General features: G+C 46.4%; 2 protein-coding genes and 1 pseudogene across 2 annotated transcripts in view; 2 read left to right on the top strand and 1 right to left on the bottom strand.

Moving 5' to 3' along the window:
* The window catches only part of inpp4ab (inositol polyphosphate-4-phosphatase type I Ab), an 81,498-nt gene that overhangs the window by 12,412 nt on the left and 50,548 nt on the right, over nucleotides 1-18,538 (top strand). The gene's annotated exons all lie outside the window — the stretch shown is intronic.
* LOC115250682 (copper-transporting ATPase 2-like) lies at nucleotides 2,837-8,017 on the top strand. The gene is given in 14 exon segments (XM_029840335.1): nucleotides 2,837-3,547; nucleotides 3,621-3,748; nucleotides 3,825-3,979; nucleotides 4,060-4,194; nucleotides 4,271-4,465; nucleotides 4,610-4,792; nucleotides 4,856-4,913; nucleotides 4,916-5,008; nucleotides 5,773-5,913; nucleotides 5,980-6,122; nucleotides 6,195-6,398; nucleotides 6,471-6,588; nucleotides 6,660-6,762; nucleotides 6,854-8,017. Coding segments are annotated over 14 exon segments (2,088 nt in total). The 5' UTR covers nucleotides 2,837-3,365; the 3' UTR covers nucleotides 7,104-8,017.
* Nucleotides 12,588-18,350, bottom strand: LOC115250677 (poly(rC)-binding protein 3-like; annotated as a pseudogene).

Below are 18,538 nucleotides of genomic sequence, written 5' to 3'. Positions count from 1 at the left end.
CAACTGACGCACGTTAACATCAATTTGAACAACTTTTATAATCCTTTGGGAAAGGTTCGAGGGTGGAAAAAGGCCAACAGCGCATAGCTGAGCTGAGCCCCACTTAAGGACTGCATGTGTTCGTGCTTATATATCCTGCAGGTATCTTCTGCGTGAGATTATTAAGGGATTCTTCTTCTTCATAGCTGACATTTCAAAGGAATGTCAGGACACTGGATTTCCTGGAGAATTTCCCCCCGCTGACATGTATTTTACTGGGTTTTCTCCTCAGAGTTTGCAAATACAAGCCAAAAAGGTGAAAGTTCTTCTGGCCTTCACAGTCCAAACCTGACACGAAAGAAAACAGTCGAGAATGGAGTCAGGCCGCAGGCGACCCGTGGACCCGAGGTTAAGGCCCACAAATGCTTCATCGGGGTGACGGGGATGACCTGTGCGTCATGCGTGGCGACCATCGAGAGAAACCTCCGGAGGCATCAAGGTGAGCGGCGCCGTCAGCCACAGTCTGGTTGACTTGAGCCCCACTGAACCCAGAACGTTACAAGCCTGTGCTGACAAATGGGGTCCGGCAGTTGAATGATGCAGAACTGTGGCCCGCAGGAGTCGCTGCTGTATTTGTGTCTCTGATGGCGGGAAAAGCCGAGGTGAAATACGACCCAGACGTTATTAGCGCCGCCGAAGTCGCTAAGCTCATTGACGATTTGGGATTTCGCGCCACACTGATGGAGGACGCAGCGAAGACTGAAGGGAAACTGGACCTCAGGGTAGGTCCGCAGCATGTCTCCTTTTCAATTCCAACTGGGAAAATTCCCTTAAATCTTGTCCTGCAGATTACAGGTATGACCTGCGCGTCATGCGTCCACAAAATTGAGTCCAAACTCAGCTCAACGTACGGAGTCGTCGCCGCCTCTGTCAGCCTGGCAACCAACAAAGCTCAGGTCCAGTACGACCCAGAGGTTGTTGGAGCGCGAGACGTCGTGGCCATCATTCAGGTACTGACCACAGACAAGGATCAAGTCCTTGTATCATCTACCTGGAACATCACTGTGCCCTTTCCCATTCTAGGACCTTGGATTCCAGGCGGAACTGGAGAAGACAGGCCTGAAACACAACCTGGATCACTCAGAAGAAATCCAACAGTGAGTTTCATTGAGACATCAAAAATCAAAGATTTCCAGAAGATCAAAGGCTTCCAGAAACCTGGAAGACGTTTCACCCCCTAATCCCCTTTCAACTGGGAGGAGACCCTGAATGGATTATTATGTGCTGGATGAATGAGAACCTACAGAGACCTCCAGATAGAAACACGTGTGGAAATCCATGAAAGCAAAATAGAAATTTAAAATTATTTAAAAAGACCAAGCTGGCCACACAGGCTCTCCAGCTGTTTTCCCCACTGTGACACACCTGCTGGGAAGTGAAGACTAGTAATTGGTGACTGTGATGTGAAGCCAACAGCAGGGGGTTACAGCTTGGTAACTTGCTGGAGTCATTACAGCAAATGTGAGGTTGCTGGTGCCAAACTAATAGAGCTCACCTGTGTTCCCCAGCAGCCCTAATTACACCCAGTCAGGATGGACTGGTCAAGTTCTTATTTGGTCAGTAAATTAAGATCCATCTAAATGAACCAGGCTGTCCAAACATTAGACAGTCATTCATTATGTTGTCGTAGAAACATGTGAAGGCTCCGAGTGCTTGACAACTGCTGGTTACTAGAACCTTTAACTGTAGAGTAGGGGCTGATAGTTTAGCCATCGGGCCCTCCTGCTGTGGAACCAGCTACCTGTCCAGGTACAAAAGGATGACCCCCTCTCTATTTTAAGATTAAAACCCTTCCTCTGTGAGAATGTTTAGATTCATTAAATTTGTAGCTACACGTTATGCTAGCTAAGCTAATGCAGTCCAGAAGAAGCTCTAGCATCATCTAAGCTATGTTGCCATAGAAACATGATCCTCTCAGGGTTTCCTTCCCTCCATCAGGTGGAAGAACTCATTTATCCTCAGCCTGGTGTTTGGCCTCCCTGTCATGGGTCTCATGATCTACATGATGGTGATGGACAGTCAGAACCACGACCATGGGGGATCCATGCCTGAGGATCAAAACCTGGTACCGGGCCTCTCGCTCCTCAACCTAGCCTTCTTCCTGCTCTGTACTCCTGTACAGGTGAGCCAACATAATATGAGCCAAGGTTCCTATCAGGTCACAGAGTGTTCTGATGCCCTACTGACCCTGAGCATATCATTCTCATCAACTACCTAGTGTGAAATGATGATTATCATTGATGATGATAGCTAGAATATTGTTAAAAATGAACCACCTAGAAATTTAAACTCCAACATTGACTTCAATGTTTCTTGCAGATTTTTGGAGGACGATACTTTTACATTCAGGCTTATCGCTCGCTCAAGCACCGCACTGCTAACATGGATGTGCTAATCGTGTTAGCTACCTCCATTGCATACATCTACTCGTGTGTGGTCCTTGTCGTGGCCATGGTCGAGCAGGCCGACCAGAGCCCCATCACATTCTTCGATACTCCACCCATGCTCTTCGTCTTCATAGCTCTGGGTCGATGGCTCGAACACATAGCTAAGGTAAAAGAAATTCAAATCGGATACATCATGCATGCTAAACATGACTGACCGTTTAATTATCAAGCCTTTCAATTATTAGCAGGCCGAAAGACACCTCTAAGTTCACATATTCAGAAATACCTTTAGCAGAGAGATTTTAAAGATTTTAGAGGTCTTTCAGCTGCATTAGAAGAGCTTCGCGGCAGGTCAACAACTCTGATCTGACCTCTCGTTCCTCCACCAGCTGGATTCTGATGGGTGATTTCAGATCTTTGTGATGTGAGGTTGGTCTCTGTGTCTGTGTTTGTCATGGCCGGATCAGGTCGTGGTTGCTGTAAACTGAGCAGGATCTGTACTTGGCTTCTGCACTGATGTTGATCAGAATGGGAAGTCGTTCCTCGTCCCGTTTTACAAGCATTGTAGAGACTCAAACCACTTAATGGAACATGTCCCCTTTCTCAACACCAGACAGCAATGTGCCTTTATTCAATGGGTGAATACGGCCACGGAGACTGGAGTCAGGCGGCAGACTGATATGTTTACCAACAGGACCATGGATAATCGTGCAGCCTTTTTTTTTACCTCCTACATAATGTACTCTTTACGCCTTCTCCTTCAACTGGCTTTCTTGGATGTTTTTGTTCCAGAGTCATATGCCAGCATGCACAAACGTGTTTCTAGTTCACCTCCGATTTAGGCGTCTACATGCCGGAGCAAATCGATTTCCCATCGCATTATCTGGGTGTCTTAGGCAGATAGAGAGAGCTCCGATATAGTGGGACTAACATGTTGACATGCACTTCAGTTGTCCAGTTACAGTTGGATTGTGGCAATATTTTGTTTTTTTAGTGTCATGTAAACATACCGACTGTTTTCACTGTCAGAGTAAGACCTCCGAAGCCTTGGCCAAATTAATGTCCCTTCAAGCTTCAGATGCCACTGTGGTCACTCTGGGTCCAGACAACTCCATCATCAGGTGAGAGCTGCTCAGACTTTGGAGGTTTACATCCAAGGTCACCAACACTTGGCTGAACCTGTGTGTGCCCCAGTGAGGAGCAGGTGGTTCTGGACCTGGTCCAGAGGGGCGACATCATCAAGGTTCTGCCTGGAGGGAAGTTCCCCATCGATGGGAAAGTGATTGAAGGAAGCTCCATGGCAGACGAGTCCTTCATCACAGGTTGGAGGAGGTGGTGGCTTCTTCAGAAACACCCTCTGAACAAAGTCGAAGTTGTCTCTGTCTCTGCCTGTATTAGGTGAGCCAATGCCAGTCAGTAAGAAGGTTGGCAGTTTGGTGATGGCCGGCTCCATCAACGCTCACGGAGGTCTGCTTGTGGAGGCGACGCATGTGGGCGGAGATACCACGCTGTCGCAGATAGTTCGACTGGTGGAAGAGGCTCAGATGTCCAAGGTAAGGTGTTGCACTAGGGTCACAAACTAGGGTCACATGATCCGACATGAACTATGACCGTTTAACTCGTCTCTGCCCAGGCGCCCATTCAGAAGTTCGCCGACAGACTTGGCGGGTTCTTTGTTCCCTTCATCCTTTCGGTTTCTCTGCTAACGCTCGCCGCCTGGCTGGTCGTCGGTTTCAGCGACTTTAACATTGTGAAGCAAAATTTTCCGGTAGATTTCAGACGCCATCAGTCAGCTTTAGAACAATATTGATAAGATTTTAAATGAGATATTTTCTTGGTTGCAGGGTTACAACCAAAACATCTCAAGACCTGAGGTCATCGTCCGCTTCGCATTCCAGGCGTCCATCACGGTTCTGTCCATTGCCTGCCCCTGCTCCCTGGGGCTGGCCACCCCTACAGCTGTGATGGTGGGCACGGGGGTCGGAGCTCTGAATGGCATCCTGATCAAGGGAGGAGAACCCTTAGAAATGGCACATAAGGTCCAGTTTTTTCCACTCAGATTCCAGTTCTGTTCATGGCATGAAAATATTTTGAGCAAAAGATCATTCAAAGACGGGGTGTCAGTTAGCATGCTGCATTAGCTTGGTCAGAAACTGAACTCTGTGCGTTTCCTGCTCTACCAGATCCAGGCCGTGATGTTCGACAAGACCGGCACAATAACAAATGGTGTTCCAAAGGTCACTCGCGTCCTTGTGCTGTGGGAAATGGCCCGTTTACCCCTCAGGAAGATCTTGGCTCTGGTTGGGACCGCCGAGGCCAGCAGCGAACACCCACTGGGTTTGGCTGTGGTCGCACACTGCAGACAGGTGAGGATGGATTTGCAAACATGTGCAAAGGTTTATGTTTGTAATATGTCTGTGTGGCCTCAGGAGCTGGGATCTGATATTCTGGGATACTGTCAGGACTTCCAGGCGGTCCCCGGCTGTGGATCAGCTGCCGGGTTACCAACGTGGAACATCTGCTGCTTCAACAAGGCGCCACCACAGATGACAGCAGTGTGGCTGCAGAGCACCCAACTCCAGGTCGGATACACCTGCACTGCTATCATTTTCACAAACTGTCTGTTCTGCAATAACTTTTACAGAACCTAGAGGCTGATGCATCAAGTGCAAGCTCTCCAAACAGAACCTAAGTCTGATGCAGGGGTCTCAGGTGACCTCCAAATGACCCTTACAGCTGAAGGTCAGCTGGAGAGAGACATAGAAGCAGGGAAAAGAGGAAGGTACCCAATTTCAGACATGCCACACATTAATATGCTACAAAAAGGAGACCTCTGAGGACATAGAGGACAGAACAAAGGACAGGACAGACAACTGAGGACAGAAAATAGAGGACATAACAGAGGACAGAAGAGGCAACTAAAGACAAAGAACAGAAGACCGGATGGAAAATAAGATGGCATCACTTTGCCAAAGGTCAGAGGTTAAAGCACTTAAATCCAGAGCAGAGGACATTTCTCTGAAGGAGGCTGAGGAACAGCTAACCATAAAAAAATATAATCAAGTTGAGTATGTGTGTGAACTTTAAAACAGGAACCTGAGGTATTTGCTGGTGACATCAAATGTAAAAGGTTTTCATCCGTTTCGTTCTTTTTAAAATATAAAAACAGATTATTTAATCAGCAGTTTCCAGTTGTCCTCTCAGCGCCCTCTGCTGTTTACTGGGTGTCATTGGAAAACCTCGGTTCACTACTGATTTAGTTCAGTGAACTATCAACCCTTTGAAGTTTGGGTGGCCTCACTAAGTAAACAAACTCACAGAAGAACAATGTTGACTTATCTTTCAGTCGAGTCTTCATCGTACTCGGTTCTGATTGGGAACAGGGAATGGATGAGGAGGAACGGCCACCACATTGAAGCCGATGTGGATGCTGCAATGGCGAGTCATGAGGCCAAAGGCCAGACGGCGGTCCTGGTTGCCATAGACGGTGACGTAACACAAACGTGAGTGACACGCCGTGAACTTCCACCCTTAAAGTGTGTTTCCTGTGCAGGTATGCTCTGTGCCATGTTAGCCATCGCCGACACAGTGAAGGCGGAGTCAGCACTGGCGGTCCAAACACTCAGCAGCATGGGCATCCAAGTGGTGATGATCACTGGAGACAATCGACGCACGGCCAAAGCCATTGCAGCGCAGGTATGAGTCACAGAGTCACGATGACTTTAGAGCTGATGTCACATAACCAGAACAGGTTATTTCTGGGAACAGGTGGGAATCAGGAAGGTGTTTGCAGAGGTGTTGCCCTCACACAAGGTGGCTAAAGTGCAGGAGCTGCAGGAGGAGGGTCTTCGGGTAGCCATGGTTGGGGATGGGGTCAACGACTCACCCGCCCTCGCTCGGGCTGATGTTGGCATTGCTATTGGCACCGGCACCGATGTGGCAATTGAGGCTGCGGACATCGTGTTGATCCGTGTAGGTCACAGCTTCATTTGATCCGAGTGACCAGTCGGAGCGATTGGTTATTGATTGATTACTGGTCTGCAGAATGACCTGCTAGACGTGGTTGCCAGCATTGAACTATCAAAGAAGACGGTCCGGAGGATTCGGATCAACTTTGTGTTCGCGCTCATCTACAACTTCCTGGGAATACCAATCGCTGCAGGTATTGATGGGCCGAGACTCTAAAGCATTTGCTGCGTATTCTGATCGATCCAGTGTCCAACGTCTCTACAGGTGTGTTCATGCCTGTGGGTCTGGTCCTACAGCCCTGGATGGGTTCTGCTGCAATGGCTGCCTCGTCTGTGTCTGTGGTTCTGTCCTCTTTACTGCTGAAAATGTGAGCAAGCCATGACCAGCACTGTCACACACCGGCCACACCTCCACCACATTTCTGCACCGCTGGTGTTCTAATTAAACCGTCCCCATAGGTACAGGAAAACCTCAGCAGAGTTTTATGAGGCACAAGCTCGGAGTCACATGAGGAGTCTGCGCTCTTCCCAGATCAGCACTCACCTTGGAGGTCTGGACAGCTCCCAGCCATACCCCACCCCTCCTGGACAACGGCGTGACCAGCCAGCTGATGCCATGTCTGCTACCTCCAGCCGGGTACCGCACAACGACCAGCAGGACCGCCGCTCGCTGCTGGAGTGCTACACCGCAGATGAGGTCACGGTGTAAGACACTAGCGCTTCAAGAGAGGGTTTAAAGACTGCACAGATGCCCTCCAATCACACGCCACCTATTCATGATCAAGTCCTTGCTCAACACCTTTTCATTGTCACACGGGTTTTTATATTTCCACAGGTTGCAGCAGAGATCTATCATGTTTACACAGTAGGCTTTTACGTCATGAGATTTTAACCAACTTGATACTTTTGTGCAGACAGGTGAAATCCAATGTTTAAGTTTCCAAAAGTCAAGAAAAATAAGTTGAAGCTGAATTCTTCAGCAGGTCCAGAACAATCAATCTCATATTTCTAAGCATTCAGCAGCAACTGGTGCTCAGGGCACTGATCCAGTCGTCCAACTGATGGTACCAACAAATAAATCCACTATGGATTCCATGCTTGCGCTGCCTACCCCAACTGACTAACCATCCTGGGGACACCCAAACCAAAATGGAACCTCCCAGTCATGACCAACACATCAGCGATCCCATTACTATCTTAACTCCCTCCCTAGTATTTGTGCTGTTACTGATAGGGGCATTTATGCACTGTAGCCAACTGGGAAGAAAGAGCAACAGTCACCAACAACCCTTTTTTGCATCATGGATATGGCCCTGGAGATGACTGTTCTACCCACTTTGGGAGTCAACCTAATGGAAACCAGCCGTCTTAGGGATTCATGGCACCAAGCAGTGGTAAAAGGCTGCCCCAACCTCAATATTATTTTACTTATGTTTAGTTTACAGGTAAACGATTCCTAACAGGAACACAAGCCAACTTCCAGCATCAAAAAGCAATACAGACAAATCAGGCTGAATTTTAACAAATACTTTCACTCATCTACCAAATTAACTTGATCAATTCTACAAGCCCCCAGATAGCGGCAAAAAAGGGAGTCCACATATGAAATGACAAAACCAAAATGAATTTTTTAAATCATTTGAACTTGAAAATAAATAATGGTTAAATCATTGAAGTAAAAATTAGGTCACAGTTATCTGATAGAAGCTAAACTTAGATCAAAGACCCCAAATTTACGTTTCAAATGGGATGTTAAAAGTCAAGTGCAGTATGAAGTGTTAAAAGCAGGAGGAAATAATAGTTCCACACGGTAAAGGGGAAAGCCTGAAACCAAGTGTCACTGTGGAAGCCTCGAGAGAGTGAAGCAGGTTTGCCAGCCCTTAAACCCACTTCTCCCGGTGGGCAACTTGGCCTGGCGTCCTGTCCTACCCTCCATCCAGGGAAGTTGCGCAACCAGAGGAGCATCCGTCACACTTCTTGCAAGTTTCAATCACCATTTCTTGTTATTCCACGCTCCTCTTAGATTCAACTGAATTTAACAACTTTTTAAAATAAATGATTAAAAACTGGAGGATACTTAAATCCAAGGTTTCTTGTTACAATCAGACACTGAAGGGAAGTTTAAATACAAATCTATTTTTATTTTAGAACCCTTTAAATGTATAGAAAATACAGGAAAAATTTTGTTTTTATAGGATGAGGTATGACAGCAAATGAAAATAAAGAACATCATATTTGGGTGGGAAAAAATGGTCAGCTGGACAAAATAAGAATGACTGAAACATCTGATTCTGGATTAAGATAAGAAGCTTAACATGGAACATTCCACAGTCCAACTCAAGGAAAATCCCACAAGTTCATAGTTAAGTTTGAACATGGTGGGGGGACAGGAGACAACTGGTCATCACACTTGGACACAAAGATAAAGTAATTGTCCACGGGAGGGCACCAAAACACAACAACACTGCAGATGGTCCTCTGACAGTCCCAAAGGGTCAAAGGTCAAATCTAATGCTAGAGGACAGTCCAAGTCAAACTGCAGAAGAGTGTGATTGTGGAGAAGCCCCAGTTCCTGCCCGGGACAATGCAGGCTCCAACAGAGACAAATGTATGTGTATACAAATAATGTCAACTTTGTCTTCATCTTGTAGTTAGACGCTTACACTGGTTCTAATTATGATTGTGTAGAGAAAACTGTAGCAGTGACGTTAATGCTGTGTTTGTTGTACAGGAAGCTGCAGGATAATTCTAAAATTAAAATGTCTTTCTGCACATTTCTATATCCTTCCAACCATAACAGAAATAATATCAATAAATCGATCAATTTAAGTTACTGCATTACCAGTTCAGCAACTGGAACTGAGAGTTTTTGTTTCAGACGATTTTTATTGTGGGCCTCCAGAAAACTGGATGGGACAGTTCAAATGAGAGAAGAGAGAAAAATCACCGTTCTAGCGCTATTCTGCGGTGAGAACAGCAGAAAATAAGCTAAATTTACCTGCCCCTGTCATGGGGAAAGTGGGGCCGAACTGGACGGGGACTCGTCACTCATGACGTTACTTATAATGGCGGGAGTTTACTTCGTAAGGGGACTAGTTACTCATGACGTTACTTATAATGGCGGGAGTTTCCTTCGTAAGGGGACTCGTTACTCATGACGTTACTTATAATGGCAGGAGTTTCCTTCGTAAGGGGACTCGTTACTCTTGAGGTTACTTAAAATGGCGGGAGTTTCCTTCGTAAGGGGACTCGTCACTCATGACGTTACTTAAAATGGCGGGAGTTTCCTTCGTAAGGGGACTCGTCACTCATGACGTTACTTAAAATGGCGGGAGTTTCCTTCGTAAACTTAAATAAAAACATCGCCATATTGACGTTTGATGTTAGCTAATTGCTACCGTCTGTGTCTCGTTCAGCTTGATCGAAAAGCTCGCGCGACGCGCGCCAACGTGAAATTCATTGGTTCGATGGCTGGTGACGGTGATAAGGTTTGGGTCATCTGTCAACGTCTGACATTCATTTCGACATTTCGATTTCTCCTCATCACCTTTTTAACATGACCTCGTTCCTGCTCTGTGTTGTTTGCTTTCATGTGGCCTCAGAGGAAGAGACTTTTTTATTTTCTTTCAGTATTGAATATTTCGGTCATAAATCTGTTTTCTGTTTGCTTATACTGTCTTAGTTTATAGTGAAAGATCACAGATTATGTCAAAAATTCTCCTGATTCTGATTTGTATTGGCTTTTTTTAAGGGTGTCTTCTTTGTTTTGTCAGGACAGAAATGACTAATGTCAAATAATATGGTATCTAATAATTTTTGAACAACAGAAAGGGAAAAAAATCACGAAGAAAGAGCGAAACTTTATTGTTTCTTTTATTTACCAACACTCTGAAAATTAAAGCTAAGAAAGAACTCACAGCTAACATCATCTTCACAGAGCAAAATTAATGAATCAGAATGAAACTTCAAACATGCAGCAAAGCTCAGTCCTTTGATTTGCTCCGACATAAATAAAAGTTCGGCTTTCCCACAATCGACAACAGCGCTGCCATCTATGCTAACCAGAGAATAATTGAGTCAGTAATTGCACGTTGCACCCTCTTATTGCATTAGTTACACCAACGTTTCCAAACATGTACTGAAAAACACACTTACTGGCAGTCAGATCCATACAACACAACAAAGTCTTTATCAAACCGAGCTAATTCACATTAGCATCCTGTATTATTCCCTGTTGGAATTCTTCTGTTTTATTACTCATTTGACGTATAGACATGCACAAATGAATCAGAACGCCTGAGGAGTTCTTGCTAAAAAAAAAAAAAATCCTCTTAGCTATCAACTAAACTGCTATTAATAAGCAAAATAATGCTAATATTTTTTTGTCCTGATTAAACATTCTTCTTTTAAAATACAAGCTACGACAGCTGAAAACCAATAGTAACACAAAGTATGGTTTCAACGCTAACACTATAAGTACACGTCCAAAATACTGTTGCCGGTGTAGACATTTCGAATACTGATTCCATGTTTTGGTGCTTCCAGATTTAGAGATTTTGTGAATTCACTCATTGTGATTTTTTTAAACCCTCATTTAAAACATGCAAAATACGATGCTAGCATAGCTACAAGAAAGCACTATACAGAAATATACTTAGCAATAGCAGTATTTTGATTGAAGAAAGTCAGAGGGGTCCTTTCTCAGCTGAGTCCAGCTACTGCCAGAAAAACTGGGTGCATCGTACATCTTCCAGAAAGTCCAGTTTGTCCCTCGGTGGACTGTGGAATGGAACGGAAAATGAAGGATTGCGATGGACCAGTAACATTCAACTAACTGTTGTGTCCAAAATAACATGAGCTCAGCTGAAGGTTGAAACCAAAATAACAGCAGTATCGTCCCACTCTCCCTTTCAAGACTGAACAATCCAACCGCCCGTGTTCAGGAAGTACGAGCTGGCGTCATTCCAAACCAAATATGAATTTCCTTCTTTTTAAAAATGCAAAAACAAATTTGCAAAACAAAAAGACATTCAAGCCTACTGTGTAAAATCAAAAGAGCAAACTGAAAACACGACAAGATGAACATCTTAAAAAAGAGACTGAGAGGCTCACGTCTGCCCAGTTTCCCTAACCAACCCCTGAACATTCTCTCTGAACAGGAACATTCCTCCTCGGCTTCACAAAACCTTTCTGGCTTCGTCCAAACATTTTCTCCAGATTTTTACCTCCCCACCATTTTGGAACCAGCCTAGATTTGCTCGGCTACGCAGTGCAGGAGCTAATCCGCTTTGGGACAAAACAAGGAAGGCAAAAGGTTTGGACGTGATGTTTGGCATTAAAGTCCAATGAGACCTCCCAGAACAGCAGAGACGGTCCAGGTCCACCAGCGTGACTGATTTGCCAAATCACAATAGCCTTCGTACAAAACAAATACAGCATAATAATAAGCTAGAAAAACCAATCATTTAAAATAATAGTTTGCATTTTTAGCCACTAAAGTTCCACCAATTATCATTCCAGCATCTATTTACTAATAACTGATCAAAGTTTGTTTGTTTTCTTTAGCTTTTTATCTGGGAAGGCCAGAGGACCAAAAAAAGCAAAGATGTTTTGGGAAAAAAGCACCGGGGGTTATGCTAATGTTATCAGGGAAGGAACACCAAAGATAATGCAACAACACAACACAAACACATGCAATATCAGCGTTGGAAGCTAACATGGACGCGGAGGCTCCAGGAGTGATACCATTGGCTAAAAAAGGGTCATGTGATGCAGCAAAGACTCAACAGGTGGTCGGAGATCAGATTTTTACGTAGACAAAGATGCAAATTAGGTCAAAAGCAGACACTTCCGAAAAAAAGAGCTTTTCACGTTATCAAAATGGCTAATTCTGGCTACATCCCACCACACTCTGCCAATAGCATCACCAGAGACAGCTGAATACAAGACTATGCTCTAGAAAACAATCCACTAATATTCTTTTTAAATCGGATGTTCGATGACGCTGGCACTGACAGGCGAGAGTAAGAAATATGAACACAAGTTCTAATAAACATTCAACATGCTTTCTCTAAAAAAAAAACTTCAACAGAATTTCTCTTTTATTCAAAACGGCTCTCTGAAATAAAATTGACCGCCGGACCTACAAACGGGTTAACCAGGGCGAGGAAGGGAAAGGTGGTCACGCTTTGTTTCAGAGAGCAGCGTCAGAGTCGGAGAGAGCTTCGTGGGTGTCTGCAGTCACTGGTCGTATAGAAAGGGTCAAACAGAGGAGCCAGTCACAGATCTTAGGATTGTGGTCATGGAAGATGGATCGTTCCACATGGCTTGCCACGTCTCGGAACCTGCAGGACACATAAAACAACTTCATTCAAAAATCTGTGTGCCAAGTATGTGCACACCTTAAACACTGTTAGCAACACATGTAGCCAAAAGCTAAAATCAGTTATATGCAGCATTCAAAAGTAGGAAACTGCGGCTGCTCCTGCTGGGTGATGGAGATATTTTGATGGTCAAAATAAGGTCGACATTCAGGCCCCAAATGACAATCATGGCAAGTAGCCTGGTGTTTTTTCACGCTTTCCTCTTGGCAAACACTACACGTGACCTCACCTTGCATTGATGAGGTACTGAGCCAGGCTGATGTTTGCAGGGGTCCCGGTGATGGTGATCTGACGCTCCGATGACCCTTCCATGGCATTAGCAATTTTGATCTGCGCCCCAGACATCTGACGGATCTCGTTGATTTTGGTTCCCTGGCGTCCGATTATGCAGCCTATTAGCTGGGAAGAAGACGAGGAGAAGAGGAAGGATGGTTAGAATGTCAGTTCTGTCTGGATTTCTGTAGTTAGGAACCAGAACTCAGAGATAGCTAATCTTGCATTCCGATGGATCAAAGTCATGTGTTGGATTAAAGCACTCACATCATTGGGAATGGTGGAGTTTCATGAGTACTGGCCTGGTTACTGGCATCCAGACCTGCTGCTGAAGATAGGAAGTAGACACACACCAGGAGAAATCACAGAAAACTCCAGTTGGGCACATAGAAGCATTTATCAGAGCTTATCTTTGCACCGTCTCTTTTGAACACAGTTTGTACGTGTAGGAGAGCCGCCTTCACACAGCGGCCATCTTCCTGGTATGTCATCAATCTGCCTCCTTCATTGGTTCACCAAAAACGTAATGGTGAGAACGCAGGGCCATGTTTTCTGTTGTTGTGAGACAGCGGCTAACATTCTGCCACACCGCTAACATTACCATTGCGTTTTAGGAAACATAATTTAAGCTCACCCCTGTGGTGAAGGGTCATGGTTAGTGCTACCACCCAGTGGTTGACAATATTAAACAATCTAAATGTCCTGAAAATGTGTTTAGCACAATTTTCTAACCCAATGTCTGTGTCTGTAATTACCCGCTATTCCCCTATATAGTGCCACTAGCAATATTTTGGAAGGGTGTCCGGAATGTTGAAGCGATTACACCTACTTAGTGCACTCAGTGTATCCCATAATGCATTCAAGAAGTAGTTGGAAACTTCTCCCCAGTCGCACGTGAGAAGTTAGATATAGAGATAAGCTATTAGCTAGCCACTAAAAATTCCTTGATAATTGATCATTAAATTAAGATTACTTGCCCGGCGTTGATGTTGCCCTTGTACGGATTTAATATGTATTGCTATGACACAGTGTAAAGTGCCATAGTTGAGTTAGCTTGCTATGTAGTGAGTAGTGAGGTGGGGGAATTTTTTTATTTATTTATTTTTTTCTTATCCCTTTCGGGGTTCCAGGGGAGGACGCTGGATCCAGATCCCAGCTACATATGCACGAGGGCTGGGTCGACAGCTCATCGCAGGGCCGTATGTGAGCATTTCAGGGTTTGGTACCTTGCTGAAGGGTACCACGGTGTTGTTTCTAAAGGTTTCCTTGGCACCCTCCCCCCCAGCTAAAAGAACACATCCCACATCTTGCCCACACCAGGGTTTGATCCCCTCCATTTCTCAGCCCAGTCCCCTGATTTCAGACACAGCCAATGGAAAAGAGACAAGGAACAAAGTGTTCTGATAAAGAGCCTTCATCCTGTTAGCTGACATGTGTTGGACTAGTTACAATGTTCCAGTTAGTATGATCCTGAAACCCTGGTGGATCCAGATCCAGATCAGGAGCCGTATTGTTAAAACCTGTTCAAAAATCAGACCAACGGTCCCTTTCTGTTAAAGGTTTTTTTAAAGCAGGATTTCTACAGCACTTCTTCAAGTGGTAATGGTAGTGAGCAAGGCACCCAAAATGCTAACATTCGCTGTTCAGTAGAAGATGTGCTGAAGTGTGACAAGCTGTCCACATTTTATTATCTTTTTGTCATTGAAAGTAACGACATCCTTTACGCCAAGATGGCCGCCACGTGACAGAGCCTGGCTCAGCGCCAAATGTGGAATTCTACTCTGATTGGACGGTTGGATGAAAGTAGAATAAAAACTGAAGAAGAAGAGAGAAACCTCAACATTAACCAGAGCAGACCACCAGCAGGCCATGTCACTGACAGAGAAGAGGAGGAAGAGAACGCGTTTGTGTCTACAGGTAAAAACAGAGAAGGAGCTGTGGTGAAACGGGGGGCGTCGTGTAGGTGGGTACGTACCAGGGAAGGCAGGGGTGGTCTGTCCGAGGGGGGTAAAGGGGGGTTTGCTGCATAGCCAACTGGTGGAGCTTGCTCAACTGCTGAGGGGGGGAGGAGGAGGACAGCAGAGCTATGATGTCATCGTTAAAACACACACACACGAGAGCTCTTCGGACACACACACGCGCACGAAGATACACACTCACTGGCATACCCACGCCGGCCCACTCACACCCACAACTCATTCGCACCCCCACACCACCACTCCAGATCTGATCTGAGGACAGGTGAATGACACAGACGCTCATGCAGGACCTGGCCTGAGTCATGTGGACCACGTTGTGACCGGCTCGCGGATAATCAATAATCGGAAAATAATTCGCTCATGAGTTCCACGTCCCAGTAAGTCAGGAATCACTCGGAGGGCTCGATTAAAATCGTGCTGAATTTGAGCACGAATGATCAGATAATAACGTAATCGTCGCTAATAATGTCGAGTGATCAGTGGCTGGTACGAGCCGGTTTTTTCTGTCCGTCCCTGCACGGTCACATGTTCAAATGCAGTCCTGTGAGGCGGGAAGAGCGTAAATCCAAAAAGACGCATTTTCATATTAACAAAGAATATTAATATGAGCAGAGAGAGAGAGAGAGAGAGAGAGAGAGAGTGTGTGTTGGTTGGTGTGTGTGTGGTGTGTGTGTTGGTGTAGGGGGGGGGGACCAGGAAAGGTCACTCACATCGTGATGAGGGATGGCATACTGGTCCCTGAAGGGTGTAAGCCTGCGAGGGGGACAAGAGCCCAGTGTTACCGGCATGAGGTCATCGCTAAGGAAACAATAGTTAATACGAGTGTAACACAACTTTTCATCACTCAGATCCAGTTTGAACTTCACACAAGGGGGCAGACAGACAGAGGGGAGGGGCAAGGGGGTGGGAGGAGCATCCCTGACATGTGACCCATAAGATACAGACAGTTCACGGAGCCGCCGAGGGCAGAACCCAGCTAAAGTTTGTTCCATCCGCCAAGAAAGCGAAACGCTGTCCGTCGCTATGTACAAAAACCGCTATATGCTAGACATATATTTTACGAGATACTTTATTGCCCTCGAAGGGAAATTTGTGACTCCAAGCGCAGAGACAAGCTGTCGCCAGAGCTTAAAGGATAAAAGAGTGAAGTTGAGCATTAACACAAGAATAAATAAATCAAAACAACAATAATACTCGGGTTTTAAAGGAGCGCTGCTCACTTTGCTAACATCACGATTGTTCACAGGACGTCTTGCTAAACGAACAAAAGTGGCAACGTCATCACTGTTGCGTTAAATCAAGTACTATCCTGCCCGGCAAGACCTATATTAATAAAAAAGGTGGATCATCGGCTTCCCTGACGGAAATTAATTTGTAGATTTCAGTCAGGTGGAGTGTTTAACCCCGCCCCCAGCTCCTGATGTCAGCAGGCCTTTGCTCTGCCCAAAACCCCTGGAACACATCAAACGTAAGTTCTGGTCCAAGTGATGCGTGGTCTGGTCGGACTGGACACGCTAGCCGACTGTGATGGATCATGCTAGTCAGGGTAGGTGGTGTTCGGAGTGGGAGGGGGGACAAGTGAGTAAAACCTGGTGTGACACTAACAGGCAGTGGCTGGTGCTGCAGTAAGAGGCTGAGGTTGGCTGTGGTCGCCCCCAGGGGGTCTGCTCTTACCTGGCCACCTGAAAAAATGACAGGGGTGGAGGCAGGCTTGGGGCGGTACGGGATGGTGGCACCTTTCGGTGGGGACTGAGGAGGGCAGAGGGGGGAGAGAGTGGGGAGGAGGGGGTGTGGAGAGAGTGTTAAGAGAAAACAGTTGCATCAAGTGAGACCAGGAAGGGGGGCGGTGCCTGAGGGAGGACGACTCGTGACTAGTGCTCTTCAACGTGTTCATGCTGACAGGAAACACCTGAGACGTCACCTGATGTACCTGCAACGCTTTCAACTGGATTAATGATGAGCTACACACAGCGGTAACGGAGCTCCGCACCAACACTTACAGTCGAGTCACACGGCTGCTAGCATCCGTGGCCGGTGCCATCGCGAAGGATCGTCTGGCTGTGCGGATAATCAGTTATCAATAAGATCATCGGTTATCATTAATATCCAAACAGGAATGACAGTGACAAGCGCAGCCTCATCCACATCCAACAACACCAGTCCAGTTCCAGCACACCAGAATACAGAACCAGGCAAGTTCCTCTTCTAGCATAGCTGACTGGCTATCAGAACTAGCGCAGGTTCCAGACATGTTCTGTAAATAAGCAGAACCCCCATCTGGGACTGAGTTATTCTCGGCTGGACCTCAGCCTGGCCTGTGGGCGCCTGAGCCTGCTACAGTTAGTTAGCATCAGTTAGCATGGAGAACATTGGTGGATGTGGTGCTGTGATTGAAGTATCCAGGTTAGCTTGTACCTCCAGCATCACCACACAGATCTGTTTGACACACTGGATGATGGCCTCGGGGGTCCAGAGATGGTCACGGCCCTCTCTGTGGAGTTTGGCAGCATGTCTCCTGCACCTGGACCTGAGCACCTGTGGACTGAACGCAGGAGAAGCAAAACAGGTCACCTGCGTTCCATTTTGATAACTTGATTAGTTTGTTTTCAGTGAAGGCGGCGCCCATATTCGCTCCGGTACCTCTCTCATTTCCTTGATTTTGGAACCTCCTTTTCCGATGAGGGATCCACACTGGCTGGCCGGGACACCAACCTCAGGGTCACTGGAGGCTTACTGGTGGCTGGACTGTTGCTCATGGAATTGATTATATCCTGAGGACACAAAAGAGTTCAATTACACCAGGAAGTCATTCCAAACTGCGGTGAACACATGACACGAGGAGCGCCTGTGTCTGCCGTGCGAGTCCACCTCCTCGAACTTGTAGGCGATCATGGCGAAGGCTTTGAAGATGGCGTCGGTCGGCCCAGTGATGGTGACGATGCGTTCGGGACAGTTCCCCTCTGAGATATTGATGCGGGCGCCACTCTGTCAGCCGTTTAAAACAAGAGAAGAAGACGACCGTCAGAAAAAGGGCGACGTGCTGACAACAACATGCTAATGCTCCCACATACATCTTCCCGCATTTTCTTCACAGTTTCTCCTTTTGGAAGCCAGACAAGAACACGAGTGAGAACGTGAAACTAGCCACGCTGAAGCAGCGGCGTCGGGGATGTTTTTACCTTCCGATGATGCTGCCAACTTCCTGCAGAGACAGGAAAACACAGTTAAACCCAAGTTTCAGGACAGCAAAGACTGAACCTGGCGCTCGGCCGGTCGTACCTTCCCGTGCATCAGGAGTCTGATGGTGAGCGTCACGTTGAGTCACCTTCTGACTGGACCTTGATGGGCTCATCTCTGGCCTGGTTATGAGGATGGGGGGTGTGGTCAGTGCGAGAGAGTGGCGCTGGAGTCAGCTGACGGGTGACCTGCCACACAGATGGCAGTGCGTTAGAAAAGGCAGGCGCCAGGCCTCCCCCTGCAGGCTGGCTCTAGCATAGCACTATAAGCTC

The sequence above is a fragment of the Takifugu rubripes genome, chromosome 8, assembly GCF_901000725.2.
Source record: "Takifugu rubripes chromosome 8, fTakRub1.2, whole genome shotgun sequence".
NCBI lineage: Eukaryota > Metazoa > Chordata > Actinopteri > Tetraodontiformes > Tetraodontidae > Takifugu > Takifugu rubripes.
Note: the sequence above shows the minus strand (reverse complement) of the source record. Positions and strands in the feature narration are given on the sequence as shown.